Source organism: Neltuma alba, unplaced genomic scaffold (genome assembly GCF_004799145.2).
Source record: "Neltuma alba isolate B1F8T4 unplaced genomic scaffold, ASM479914v2 tig00006323_pilon, whole genome shotgun sequence".
Lineage (NCBI taxonomy): Eukaryota > Viridiplantae > Streptophyta > Magnoliopsida > Fabales > Fabaceae > Neltuma > Neltuma alba.
In genome coordinates this window covers 22,656-38,351 of record NW_021634424.1, presented here as the reverse complement: position 1 = coordinate 38,351, position 15,696 = coordinate 22,656, and the positions used below count along the sequence as shown (strand labels likewise).

The following is a 15,696-nucleotide window of genomic DNA, read 5'->3' as shown; positions in this document are numbered from 1 at the left end:
AACTTAATATATTAGTATTTAGTACTATTTTATTAGCATTCAAAAGCTTAATATTATTATTTTTTGTTAACAGTTTTAGGTTTAGAGAACTAAAAATTTACTTTTTCAAGTTAAGGGACCAAAATAAAACCTTGTGTAAAATTAAAGGATTAAAAGTATACTTTAGCTTAATGAAATGCAATAAATGAGTTAGGCCGCCATTAGAGTGGTTCTTTCCACGAAAGAGATGCTTAATTAAAGATTGTTTTTTGCCAACAGATGCATGAGTATATTAAAGCTATTAAGGAACTTTTACTGAGCTTGAACCTTGTTTTCTAATTTCCCTTTGCTTTGATTCTTTTTCATCTTTTTTTATATCTCAACCTTATGGAGTAAATTGTGAAATTTGTTACTGAATTTGATTGATTTATTAAATGAGCGAAATAAAGAGGTGAAATCGTGCTTAACAAGTATAAGACCAATAGTTTTAAAAAATTAAACCAAGACCAATAATTTTAAACTTTTTTTTTTCGGGTAGGCTTTTAATGATGCTTTTTTGTCTTCTTTCAGGGACAGCCTTTTTTCCATCATGAAAAATTATTATAAAGATTTTAGTTGCGGTTTGTTTTTTATCATGATGACCAAAAATTTTCTTGAAGACAAGTTGCTGAAAGCCTGAAAGTGAACTTTTTAAAGTAAATAAATTACAGAAATTTCGGAAGCGCATAATTTAAATCATAGTATTAGCATTTTAATTTGTTAGTTAAATAGACTAATTAGCTAGGCTGATGGCGAAATTTTTTTTTACCAAACTTTGACCAGTCAGTTTTACTGTGTTTGGGTTGGTGTTTGAAAGGATAAAATCAAATTTGCATAAAACGTAAATAGAAATCCATCAAATCCACAGTATGCTTTGTTAATTAGAGGTCCAAAAAGAGCCGTAGAATGAGTCAGAGGTCCAACTTTCGGGAAACTCTAGCTACCAAAATTCTAAAATACTTATGGAATATTAATATTAATATATGAAATGAACTTATTTAATTATAATTTGAAATTAAAGGATTGTTGATTTATATTTAGATCTTACGTACCATTTCATCCTTGGTAAAAATAATATATATATACTTCTTCAACAATATTTTAGGCCATCAATTGTGTTATTTTAAGAATACAAACTCGAGTAGATTTTGACTCGATTTAGATTGTCTTCTTGATGATTAGACGTTGTATAATTTAATCATCATATATGTGTATATATAATCAAAACAAAGCACAACTGTTAATTATTTATTATTATTTTCCTTACTTTTCCATAAGTGTGGCCAACTACTGTATTATAAGTTAACATCAAACACTTGAGAAGAGGAAAAAATGCTTTAGTTGAAGGATTTGAGTCAAAAGCAGTAACCCGTAAGTGTTTATTACAATAATAAGTTCAAAGGAAAGAACCAAAAGACTGGTTAATTGGATTGGAGGGCAATGTATGACTTATGAATACATATATTTATATTTGTAAACAAAAACAAAATACATATATATATATAGTCCCCTTTTCAAGTGAACGTGAGACTCAACAATTTACTTTTACTTGTTCTTTTCTCCCCGACACTTCATTCACACTTCACTCAACCTCTTGCCAATCAAAACTTTTATGAGTAGCCATCTTTGTGGTATTGGTGTCTCAATGAAAATAACAGTACTACAAGTCCAAAGACACAGCACATCTCAAAAAGGTGAGACCCATAAACCGCACTTGATATCAAAAGGAAAAAAAAATTATGAACCGCACTTCTCATGTGAGACTTATTGTGGTGAGACTCATAACAGCATCGAGCCTTAATATGTGTATGTGACTGCGTAATCTTCCATGTTCTGTTATCTGCTGGTCAAATAAGTAAATATAGTTCGAACGTCAAAATTTAATCTAACCAATTCAAAATGAAGTTAAAAAAGTGATTAAAAAACAAAGCGTAAAGCACTGAAATTGATTCCTTATAAAAGGATCGTGTTTTGCGTGTGTGTAGCCACAATGGGGTGGAAAAGAAAAAGAAGGCAAGTTGTGAGAAAGTGTTGGCCCACTACGGATTGAAGAGAGTTGGCACGTACGAAAAGATCAGCATGTTGTTTCTCTCGCACATGGCTATGTTCACTTCACACATAACCAAACCAAAAACTATTCCATTTGATTGACAAGGTTACCAGTTTTGTCCTTTTTAATTCCCGCGAACACACTTTCATTATTCTTCAGTCCTCACAAGATCAGTCAAAACTACATAACCAACTTTCAAATGATAAGCAACAGAAACTTCCTCACACATATATTCTAATCAAACCCAGATCCACTTAAACTGAACTTCCTTCTTTGCAATGTTTGTCTGAATCAAAACTTGTCTGCCATCACAGAGAGAAGAACCTGCTTCACCAAAATGAAAACAACATGCATCAACACATATGATTGCAACCTATAATTTGGGAGAGCTAAAATCCAAAAGCTATCGTTCATGAGTTTGAGACTCCGAGATCCCAATAACCCCACATCAGAATCTTAAATTTCAGAGTGAAATTCTAATTCCATACCTTGTATTTTATCAGAATCTAAATCAGGCTTCTGTTTATAGCAGCAAATAATTAAACAAAACATAACTCCGATCGATCAGAGACTGCACTACGATCTCTTTACCTCAAAACTCAAGGAAGAAGGTAGGATTTTCGAATCTGATGACAAATACTCAGCTCAGCCTAATGGTTTGTACTTACATGAGAAAGAAGAGAGCCTAACATAGCCAAGGACAACTTGCCGGCCATTCATTATTACAATCAATACATAGATCTCCGGCAAGTCATCCTTGGCTGCACTACACTCTCTGCCTCTTCATGCAAGTCCGTCTTAGTCATATGCAGCGATTAAGTTTGTGATCGAATCATTGTGTTTAATTTGTGTATATATAGAGAATCGATGCCAAGGTTAGTGATATTAATTATATGGTGCAGATACAATAAGCACCAGAATTGCAAAACAGGGACGTGGCCTTACTTGCAAATTAAAAGCCATAGTGCTGCAAAAAGTCACCACCGCCATGTCGCAAAATCGTTCCAAAACCTTTTGCTTAATTGGGTATGGAAAATGGGGGACCAACTGCAGAGATTTGGGGCCCACGTGCTTTCCTTTCTTGTCATCCATTGCTCTTATGGTAGAGATTTGACAGACGGAGAATCTTTCATGTACTGGCCTTTTTATATGTGTAGGGCGGTAATTATGTTCATGTACATGTCCCATGTCTATGGCTTCATGTTTGGCCATTGCCATGTGAGCCCCCGAAAACCACTTTGATGCTGACGCGCTTTATTCAGGTTTTTATGATTGCATGATTCTTAAATTAAATTACTATTTTTTGAATATATATTTATATATCCAAGACTTATTGCGCGCCACACATATTTTCCCCAAATTGCGACAATGAGTCTTATTTAGATTTTATGTGTATATGTAATAAACTTTAGTTGCCTCGAAGGTTTGCTAATCGAGTTTAAGGGTTTGTTTGGATCAGTGATTGAAAAAGTAGCTTTTGAAAAAGTAAAATTGGGTAAAAACTAAATTGAATAAGCTGAATTGTGTTTGGATTGGGATTCAGAAAAGCTAGTTTGCAAAAGTGAGATTGGTAAAAAGTTGTTTGGATTATAATTGAGTAAAAGTAAGTTTGGTTGTAAAATGACCAAAATAGGTATGAGTTTTAATAAATAATGAAACATGATTAAATTGATTTCACATGATACAATGAAATTAAAATAATTTAATATGAAGAAGTCAAATTTAACGAGTGAATTAAATTTTAAAACTTTAGAGAAATCATAAAAAAATTTTAAAAATAAAAGTATAGTTCTAGGAGCATATTTAAAAATAAAAATATATTTCTAACTTATTTATTACTTTCAACTAATTTTAACTAATTTTTTGTTATCTGTAAATTAGTTATTTGAGGCTTATAGTAAGAACCAAAGGAGGTAATAAATTTCTTAACTTTTTCTCTCTCCATGTTTCAAAAGCTATAAGTCATAAGTTGTTAATTTTAGGGTGTGTTTGGATTAGCGGTGGAAAAGTAATTTTTTTTTCAATCTGGCTTTTACAGAAGTCAGATTAGATAAAAGTAGCTTCTTTGAGCTTATTGTATAAGGGTGTGTTTGGGATAGCGGTGGCAGAAGTAACTTTTTTTCAATCTGACTTCTACAGAAGTCAGATTGAGTAAAAGTCAGATAGGGTAATGTGATTTATGTTTGGATTGGATTTTGAAAAAAAGTCAGTTTGAGAAGTTGAAACTTGTTTGGATGATAAATATAAAAGTAAGTTGGATGTAAAATGACTTAAAAGGACATGAATTTTATTAAATAGTATATATCTAATATTAGATATATATAATTTGACTATTTTTTAAGAAGTAAGGAAGATAAAATTATTAAAAATAAAGAAATTTAATTTATTATAAGAAAAAAATTATATATATAATGTGAACATTTTAAATGAAGTATTAAAAATTAAATTATTAAAAATAAAAAATTTAAGTTATATTAGAAAGAAATTGAAAAATAATAAAATACTTAATTAAATATATGTAATGGATAAAGATATAAATTATAAATCAAATACGATACATCAAACACCGGAGTCACCGTCTTGGGTCTCCTCTTCTCCAAACCCCCAAACATCCCATTTCTTCACCGTCCTGGTTACTTCTTGAATGCACTGAGGGTCACGAAATTGAGTTTCGTTGAAGCTAGTCCACCTAATTGCACCCAATTCGTGATGCGGCGGCGGCAACAACTGATGGCGATGCTGGTTTGCAACGAAATAGAGGAGGAAGAAGAAGAACAATTGGACGAACTGGAAGAACCAAAACGATGAGACGGTGGACCACGGCGGGAGACGGAGAGTGCACGGCGGAGTTATGGCAGAAGACGTCGCGAGGCTCCGTTTAGCTTTAGATCGTGTTCAAATAAGAAGACCAGACGAACTGCACGAACAAGAACACCTCATCGATCCACTCCCACACAAGACCCAAAATGATGAGACGGTGGACCACGGCGGAGACACGGCCGGAGACGGAGGGCGCACGGCGGAGCTATGGTAGCAAGTCGCGAGCCTCCCTGTTTAGCTAATGAGAGTGCGTGTGTCGTGAGAGAAAAATCATGCAGAGGGTCAAGGAGGTAAAAATATTTAACACTCTAATAAACATTCCAATGGTTTTCTCAAACGCACCAGCATCCAAAAAAAAAGCACCCGAAATCAACTTCTCCCAGAAGTCCATCTGAGGCTCAAAAGTCAGATTAGCCCACTGTGAATCCAAACATGTTAAAAACGCAGCCACATGAGAAGCCAGATGGAAACGCACGATTGGGCCTTCAAACGTGATGCCAAATGGGCCCTAAGTCTGTTTCAGTGATAGAAGTCAGATTGCAAAAATGTGATTCCAAACACGTCCCAAATCAAAAAAGCTTTTTTTGCCGGTAGAGAAGTTAGTTTGAAAATCCAGATGTGATTCCAAACACACCCTTAGCTTATATCTTATTGTAGCTTTTCATACAAAAGTCAGATTGTCTAATTGCTCAACCAAACAGTATCAAAATTTGCAATCGGGCTTTTCAAGCTTATAAGCCGTTTATTGGCCCTGAAACGCTGAGCCAAACAAGCTCTAAGTCTTAGTTGGAACTGAGTAAACTGTGTACAAAGAGATATATAATATTGTTGTTTTTCGACTTCATCAAGCACCTATATATATTTTATTGAAAAGCTATAGGATAGAATCTGATTTTTTTTTTTGACAAATTGAAAAATGGAATCCCTGAAATGAAGGACGCATGGAGGGTGATATATAATATATATGTGTGGGCGCATATGCAGATTTTATTGAAGACACACAATATATGCATAGTAATATCCCTGATCTTTGATATAAGACTCAATTAACTAATTTAAAAAGATTAAGAAAGTTACTAAATTACTTAGTTATAACATATATTACATGATCTCTCTAAAATACTAATATGTATCATTAAATTATATATTAATTTACAAGTAAAACAAATTAACCCGAAAAAAATGATACATATATTCATATATGAAAATTTTAAAGTAATTTAGTAACTTTCTTAATTTTTTTTAAATTAGTCAACTAGGTTTTATATTAAAGACCGGAGACAGTGTCATTTTATAATGGGACTTGCATTCTAGTGAAGAGTAATTGCATTAATTAGTGGATGAAGTCTCATCATTTACTTTGAAAGTACCAATGGTTAATAATCGTTGATCTTGAACAACAGTAAGTTAATCAAATGCAAAAAGGTAAACAACATAAAAAATGCAAAGTGAAACCCCATCATGGATGTACATGTGTATGAGGAATAGGAGTTATCCAATGAATTGAGAACATTTTAAGATTCTAAATTACAAACAAGAATCGAATTTATCCAGAACGACGTGCCTCGCCATGTATCTATGTCGGCAAAGTTGGGCTCTTATTATTAAGCTAGAGTGTCCATTAATCGTAGTTAGCTTCCGAAACCATTTTACAATACGAGACAAAAAACCTTATGCGAAACATGTGTTAATTATTAATCCATATATATTGCTTTCATGTCTATTAATTTATAATTTGACTGGAAAGAGACATGAAATAAAATTGAAATATTGTGGACTATAATATACTCACAATCACTATCAGGATCTTAGTGTAAATGCATGGAATCCAACTAATTTATGTTATTTAGTTACGTCGTTGGTAGGTGGACCGCGGACGAATGGACTCTGTCTCCATAATTACTGCATGTTGAATTTGATAATTAAGAATTAATTGAAACGTTGTAGACAAAGTTATTCCTAGCTAAGAACATTAAACATCATTATCCTTTGCCAATTTTGCATTAATATTTTAAAAAAATATATGTTATTCAAATATTGAAATTGCTGAGTGAGAATTGCTGAATCTTCTTCGATTCATATGTACACACTAGAATGTCTAGCTGATCGGATACTTGCATATAATCAATACTTTAATATTTATGAATTAAAAAATTTGTTAAGAAATTCTTGAATATAGCATATGTGCAAATCTAAATTAAAGATATTAAAAAATTAATTTAAGTATGGATATAAATATATATAAGTTAATTTGGTCTAATTAGCCAAGATATAATGCCTTAATATACTTCTCAAATTGAAATATTATGTTCAATTCTTTAGCATATGCCAAAAAATAGGAGGAAAAGCATTCAAGAGAATGTATTTGAATTTCAGCGAAAGAAGAAATTAAATTTATGAGCTTTCTTGCTAACGATATGTGTGTATATGTATGGGTGTGTCTATATATATATATATAAATATATTATTCCATTATTTTAAATATGATGATAACGATTAGAGATGGAAGAATAGGACAGGGGTGAAAAAGCAAAAGAAAGTAGTACTAAAAGATGCAGAGAACAAAGCATATAAATAAGCCAACAAATTGAATTGAAGATGAAGAGGAAGGCAATGATATATAAAGCTGTCTAGCACCGAGATATGGATGAAAGGAGGGAGTGGGACCCATATATTAAGGCAGAGGCACATGATTGTATCCACTGAGAAGAGGGTACGGGGGACATATGTCCCTTTTGGTGCCTCTCGTGAAAGCACAACGCATTGTATTATAGTGACTGCGATCCCAATATATATCCTTATCACCCAACTTGGCTTCTACAAACCCATCGCTCTTCCCATGCCCCCGTCACATAACTTTCCACCGCCCATACCCTTCGCCGCACCGCATTATTTCATATACACGCACTACTTTCGGTTCTGAGTATAAGAAGTAATTGATTAATTTGAGTAAATTAAAGAAATTAGTTAAGTTAGTCATTTATAATAAACAGTCGTTGTTTTTTTTAAAATATCCTCACTCATCAAGTGTATTAATTAGAATTATTATTATTACAAGAACTACTTTAAGAAAAAAATAGATAAATATGAGAAACAAAATGGATTGGATTCTTATATTTAAGACCAAAATAAAAGTCAAACTAGCTTTTATATTAAGGATAGAATGTAGTATAAAAGAACCACAATGAAGAGTACATTCTCCGATCCTTGCTCTAGTCACGTAGTTAGATATTATATCATAAATACTACCTCCGGTCCTAATTATAAGAGTTAGTTGACTAATTTAAGGAGATTAAAAAAAGAAGTTGATTTAGTTATTTGTAATAAATAGGTATTGTTTTTCCTAAAATATCTTTGCTAATCAAGTGTATTGGCTAGAACTACTATTGTTAGAAGGACTATCTTGAAAAAAATACATAAATATTAGAGACAAAATGGATTGAGGTCTTATATTTAGGACCAAAATAAAAGTCAAACGCGGTCTTATATTAAGGACCAGAGGTAGTATAGTACTACTTTTGATTCTTAATATAAATGCCAGTTGACTAATTCAAATAGATTAAGAAAGCTTGTTAACTTAGTTATTTGTCTTATATTTAGAACCAAATTGAAAATCAAACAAGCTCTTATGTTAAGAACCGAAGATAGTATCATAATCCATTTTATCTTCTATACTAATTGTTTTCTTCCAAATAATTTATTTAAATTATAAAATGATACCACATCCTATCTTTATATAAGAATTAGTTGGAGATTTAATTTGATGTTAAATATAAGATATCAAGTATTTTGTCTTTAGTATTTATCTATTTTACCGAAAATATTAGAGTGTCGTATAAAAACAAAAGTCTCTCTTCCCATACTATTGTCACTTAGCACTACAACATTGGACCATACTCTTGGACACACCCGTTACTTGCCCCCTCCCAAACCTTCGTAGCTTAAATAGCTTTTCAATTATAATTTATAAAATACGAGATAAGTATATGAGAGGAGTTTTGTTTTGACTTATATGAAATGTGCTTATAAGTAACTCTAAACCTGATTCCAACTGGACTTCAAAATTATTAAGACGTGTAAGTATATTTGTACGTATGTATGTACACCTTTCAAAGTGTGAAATATATGTAGGTACGTTTAGAGTAAATTATATTACATGCTTTGAGGTTTTCATGTTTTCGAGATAAATGTTATAAGTCTAGAAAACGTCTGCTTAAATTTCAATGCAATATGATTAAACAGAAAATCACGCTACCGTCATAAATTAAACATCGGATCATTTACCTCCTAATAAAACTCATTAATTTATTTACATATTAATCAGTGAATAACACATCTTTTGTTAAATATTTAATGAAAAAAATTTGATGTGCATGCTCATTTGTAACTATAGAAAGTAACTAAAACCGCACTAAGCAATGGTTCAAACAATTACTCCTCTGGTCTTTAATATAAGACCTAATTGTTGAGTTGATTTTGGTTCTAACTATAAGATCTATTTCTCATATTTATTAATTTTTTCTAAATTACTCCTATTGATCTCTCTCAACCATAATCAAGTAGAAGAAGGAGAGAGGATATTAAGAAAGATGATCATGGTGTTTTAGAAAAAACATGTCATATTTCTTATAATTAACTGATTTAGCTAACTTTTTTAATGTAATCAAATTAGTTAAATAAGTCTTATATTAAGGATTGGAGGATTACAATGAACCATCCAAGACACAACTTGGCCCAAACTTATATGATCAGTCTCTCTTGGCGTGCGAAGATGATAAGAATGCCACGCTCACGTAATTGGTCGCAGAAAAGGATAAAAATACCACACCCTGTGAACTCCTCCATGTCTATTATTAGCTTAGAAAGAATATAATCTTTTTGCAGAGTTCATTAAAAAAACCATACATGAAAAGACATAAAATATACAGTATGTCCAAGCCTTCATAATGACTGCTTCTCAACTTTGGCAACTTGCCCTTTTTCTTTTGCTCAGCCACTTTGATTTTCTAATTTTAGATGTCTCTACTTGATTATTTTATATAAAAAAACAGAATTTCAAAGTACTCCTCTGCTCCTAAATATAAGACCCATTTTGTAGTGTAATATAAGATCCATTTTGTAGTGTAAATTACACTACAAAATGGGTCTTATATTTAAGACCAGAGGAGTATAGTGGTTACATATGTGTATATGTACCTACCTATGTATGCTTGCCTCTCTGTCTCTCTATATATATTTTCGTAGAATGACATAAAAATGATAAATTCTGGTTTGACATTGTTTCATATATTTACCAGAGCTTCTTCCCCTATTAATCTTGAATTGTTTATCAAAGGTAAACTTCGAGACGATGATGTGAAAATATATTATTCGCATGATAAGTAGCAAAGACTTTTATATTAACTAAGATATGGCTAGAAACTTGGAAGTGAAGTTCCTCCATGTTTTCCTGGAAAATCTATGTGAGAAAAAAGTGAAATTTTGCAAAGTGATCAACATTCTCAATTGAAAATACAACGGAAGTTCGTAGTAACACAATATGGTATGAGAGGATTCAAAAGCTAAAAGCGGAATCACAAACAAATTTTGAGAAGTCCAATATCCAGATTATATACATATGGAGATTAGACTTAAAAGCAATAGTAATCCTTCTAAGTTCTAATTCAGTTTAAGCGTGTGCAAAGTTTTGAACAGAATGCCAGAGTAATTCGGCTTGATTACGCTAATCGATCACACTGCGTATAATTTTCGACTCATTTGGGATAATTTGTACTCGGAATTGATACTAAAATTCCCTGGGAAAACACAGACTAAGGCAGGCATTTCCTCTGATATTCTACCTCTTGGTACAGATCAAAGTTCATTCATGCCTGCGTTACGTTTCCCATTCCCAGCCACAAAGTGGAGATTACGAAGCACGATCACCTTCACAACTTACACGACACAAGAAAGCCATATAAGGACCAAATTTTCAAAGCAGGGAGGAAGTCCTACATAGAAAAGCCTATTCCCCACTGTGTTCAGTACTGTAGCCCTCTGCAATAGGTCAGTCAAATATTCCGGAGTCACCATGCATGGACATGGCTTCCTTTGGGGTTGAAATGAAGACATTTGCTTGATTCAGAACCCTGTAATTGATAAAATGTGTGAGACAAATGTAAACAAGACGATTGAAACAAAGGTATTTGAATTGGCATCTATAGTTTCTCCATTTGCCCCATAAACTACTGATCGGCTTCTATAATAACGTATTTGAGGGCTGCTATATTTAATTTCTCCATAAAATGATGAGTCTTTGATTGGCTTTTTGACGTTGTAAGCTACCAGCATACAGAAGAATTAACGTTGTGGCCATTAGGGCTCACCAATTATCATATTTGCAAGTGTTTGCACTGCTGTTATGCTCTTCTTTTGAGCACCTTTGTCTTTGGTACAAGCAAAACAACACCTGGGCGCTGTCTGATACGTGGGATTGGAGAAAGCTAAGCTAGACGTGTTTGGTGTAAGGGATTGGAGGTAACTTGGGATTGCTTAATATCCCCCACCCCCCCAAAAAAACAAAAAATGGTATTGGAGATCCGGTTTTGGGATTGAAAACTGTGATGACCAGGACATGCAAGGATGCTGACGTGTCGGGTGAACAGCAGGGAACCACCCCCAATGTGGGAATACGTCGTAGCACACGTGAGAGGCGTGCTACCTGGAAGCTGCGAGCATAAAAACGGTTACACCAGTACAGAGTGGGTGTGTGGAATTAGTGGAATCTCTCTTCTCTCCCGTACCTCTGAATTCTGACATCTTCCTGGACCCTCTGTGGTTTTTCCCTTTCTATTATTCTGTGTCATTGCCATTTCTGTGCTGTGGTTCTGAATATACCATTGTATATCTGGATTTTATCACGTTACGTATTGTAAAGGCACGAATATTAATCAATACCAGTCCAGATTATATCATTTACCTGTCATTTCCGTTTGGTCCATTACATTGGTGCTCTCGTTGAGAGACATGGCGGAAACAACTCGATTCAAAGATTTGCAAGCCGAGGTGAGGGGCATGAGCGAGTCTATGAAACAGAACGAGACCTCGCTGAATGCAAAGATGGAACAAATGGAAGCCAACACGAATAATCGATTAGACAGGATAGAGGCCGCCATTGAAGCTTTCACTAGAGCGCCAGATGCAAGGTTAGAAAAGATGGAAGCCGCCATAGTTGGGTTGGGTAAAGAAGCAGATAGTCAACATCGTAACATCGAACGACTCAACCAATTGGTATTGGCGTTGGAATCCAGAACCGAAGTGGAACATAGCGATGGGGGAATGTATTCGGGTGGAACAGGGGGGAACCAGCACCACTATCATTCTAAGCAGGTAAAAGTGGATTTCCCAAAGTTTGGTGGTACTGACCCTTCCCATTGGATCTTCCGGGCAGAACAGTACTTTGAGTACTATGGTACCCCAGAGCCGCATAAACTGGTTCTGGCTGCCATAAACATGGAGGGCGACGTCGTACCCTGGTTCCAACTTTTGCAGAAGACAAAGGTGATACACAATTGGGCTTCACTCACTCGGGCTGTTGAGACAGAGTATGGCCCGTCACTGTTGGAGAAACCCAGGTCCAAGTTGTTCAAGCTGATGCATACAGGCCTAGTGGAAGACTATTGCAGAGAGTTCATGGCCTTAGCCAATCGGACCGAAGGGATTTCGGATGATGCCCTTATTGATTGTTTTACCAGCGGTCTGAAAACAAATGTGAAACGAGAAGTAATATCCCGCCGACCTCCCACATTGCAAAAGGCGATTGAACTTGCTAAAATATATCGCTGTGATGAGGAAATGGCCGGAACGTTGAAGACAAAGGCAAGCTCAAATCCTGCGGGGTCCAACTTTAGAGGGGGAAATAGCTCGTTCACTTTAGGTGTCGGGCCGAAGAACGCATTGCCTCCGCTACTCCCTACTCCGAATGTTAAACCGATGTCACAAGTCAAGAAGATGTCACCGGCAGAGATGATGATACGCAGGGAAAAGGGGTTGTGTTACACCTGTGATGCCAAATTCACACCCAATCACCGCTGCCCAAATAAGCAATACATGCTTATTGAATGTGAGGAACTTGAAAAGAACGCGAGGCACGAGCCCCATTCGCAGACTGATGAGCTCAAAGAAGACTTAGACGGGGAAGAAATGACGATTCACCATCTTTCGCTCCACGCTTACCACGGTTCACCTGGGAAGGCTACCATCCGCTTCGTAGGAGTGATTGGAGGTACGGAGGTCCAAATATTATTAGATGGGGGCAGTTCTGACAGTTTTATACACCCTAGAATTGCTCAACACTTGGGGTTAGCCATCGAGAAGACGAAGAATGTCAGGGTAATGATAGGAGATGGAAATGCTATGAGGGGAGAAGGGGTGGTCAGAAACTTGGCTGTGAACATTCAGGGGTATAAACTCGAATTCCTTGCTTATGTTCTTGCTATCGCTGGGTCGGACTTAGTCATTGGGCCGTCTTGGCTGGCTACCTTGGGTCCACACATTGCCAATTATACGATTGGGGAGTCTTATATCAAGTTTGCGCTAGGCGATGATTTTATTACCTTAAGAAGGACTAACCAAGCTGTAGTTGCCCAGGCAGGGTATCACCATTTACAACGGTTGGTTCACACAAAAGCAATCTTAGAATGTTATGTACTGGAGCTGAACACGTTTGATTCGGAACCCGACCCTAACATAGAGGACAAGGGCGACATAAATCCTGACTTACAAGGTATCATACAAGATTTTAGTTCGGTGTTTGACAAGCCTCATGATCTTCCACCGAACAGGGAGCATGAACATCGGATTATCTTGCATGAGGGAGTCGGACCAGTGAAGGTAAGACCTTACCGATATCCTTTTAGTCAAAAAGCTGAAATAGAAAAGATGGTCCAGGAATTATTAAATGATGGCTTCATACAACCCAGTACCAGTCCATTCTCTGCTCCAGTGATTTTAGTAAAGAAGAAAGACGGCACGTGGAGGTTCTGTGTGGACTATAGGGCCCTTAATGCGGTTACAGTAAAAGACTCTTTCCCAATGCCCATAGTGGACGAATTGTTAGATGAGTTGGGGGGTTCAGTGTTCTACACAAAGCTGGATTTACGATCTGGGTACCATCAAGTCCTCATGCATCCTCCAGACAGAGAAAAGACTGCCTTCAGAACACATCAGGGACTGTATGAGTGGTTAGTAATGCCCTTCGGACTTTCCAATGCACCAGCAACCTTCCAGGCTCTAATGAACTCTGTCTTCAAACCATTCCTGAGGAAATTCGTATTGATTTTCTTTGATGATATTTTAATATATAGCGCCACGTGGCTACAGCATTTACAACATGTGGCAGAAGTTTTGGAGGCGATGGCAAGGCATAAACTCTTTGCTAAGTTCTCTAAATGTTCATTTGGCAAGACTAAGGTTGAGTACTTGGGACATGTGATTTCAGCCAATGGAGTAGAGGTGGATCCCACCAAGATTAATTCGGTCCTGCAGTGGCCAACTCCTCAATCAGTAACACAATTACGAGGATTCTTAGGACTTTCAGGCTATTACAGGCGTTTTATTCGCCAATATGCTAATCTGGCCAGTCCTCTTACCAAGTTGCTCCATAAGGATGCTTTTCACTGGTCACCGGAAGCACAAACGGCATTTGATCAACTCAAAAGTGCACTGACACAAGCTCCTATCCTAGCCCTGCCAGATTTTTCAAAGACTTTTATTCTAGAGACAGATGCTTCTGGAGTTGGCATTGGTGCAGTATTGAGCCAGAATGGGCACCCTATTGCTTATTTCTCGAAACAGATCTCTCCTAGGATGCAAGCGCAATCTGCCTATGTTAGGGAGCTGTATGCCATCACTCAAGCAGTGGCGAAATTCAGACATTATTTGTTTGGCCATCACTTCATAATTCGAACAGATCAGGAGAGTTTGAAACATATCAAGGGACAAATTATACAAACACCTGAGCAGGAAGCTTATCTCCCGAAATTGATGGGGTACGATTTTTCGATAGAATACAAGCCTGGCAAGAGTAATGCAGCAGCTGACGCCTTGTCTAGAATAACGCATATGGGCTTGGTGAGGATATAATCTGATTTAATGGGGGAAATTACAAAAGAGGTACGTAACTCTGACTTTCTTCAAGACTTAGTACAGAGATACCATGCTGACCCTGCTGAGATGCCTGAATATAGTGTAAAAGATGATATTTTACTCTGGAAAGGTAGAGTAGTAGTGCCCCAAGATAATCCCCAATTAATACAACAACTGTTGCAAGAGTTTCATGCTTCAGTCATAGGAGGACATGCTGGCTCCTATAGAACTTTCCAATGGCTTGCTGCCCTATTTTATTGGCCCAATATGCGACAAGACATTAATATGTTTGTAAGGCAGTGTAAAGTCTGTCAACAAGCCAAGCATATTCAGACTCACCCTGCTGGATTGTTAGCCCCACTCCCCATACCTAACGGTATTTGGGAAGACATAGCCATGGACTTTATCACATCATTGCCAACGGTAAAAGGGTACTCAGTAATCTTTGTGGTAATTGACAGATTGTCCAAATTTGCTCATTTTATGCCTCTGAAGGAGTCCTACACTAGTCAGCAAGTGGCCGAGAGTTTTGTACAAAATGTGGTGAAACTGCATGGATTTCCTAGATCTATTGTCTCAGATCGAGATAAGGTCTTCATTAGCTCTTTTTGGAAACAACTATTTAAACTCCATGGTACAGAGCTATGTATGAGTTCATCTTACCATCCACAGACAGATGGTCA

General features: G+C 35.9%; 1 protein-coding gene across 1 annotated transcript; it reads left to right on the top strand.

The window, feature by feature from the left end:
• The first annotated feature begins 11,893 nt into the window (after nt 1-11,893).
• Nucleotides 11,894-15,010, top strand: LOC114750095 (uncharacterized). Its single transcript, XM_028938637.1, has one exon. It carries the CDS (start codon nt 11,894-11,896, stop codon nt 15,008-15,010), a length of 3,117 nt encoding a protein of 1,038 aa, XP_028794470.1.
• Nucleotides 15,011-15,696: the final 686 nt, after the last annotated feature.

Coding starts and splice junctions, on each gene's coding strand:
- LOC114750095 (XM_028938637.1), top strand. CDS start 11,894: ATGGCGGAAACAACTCGATTCAAAGATTTGCAAGCCGAGGTGAGGGGC.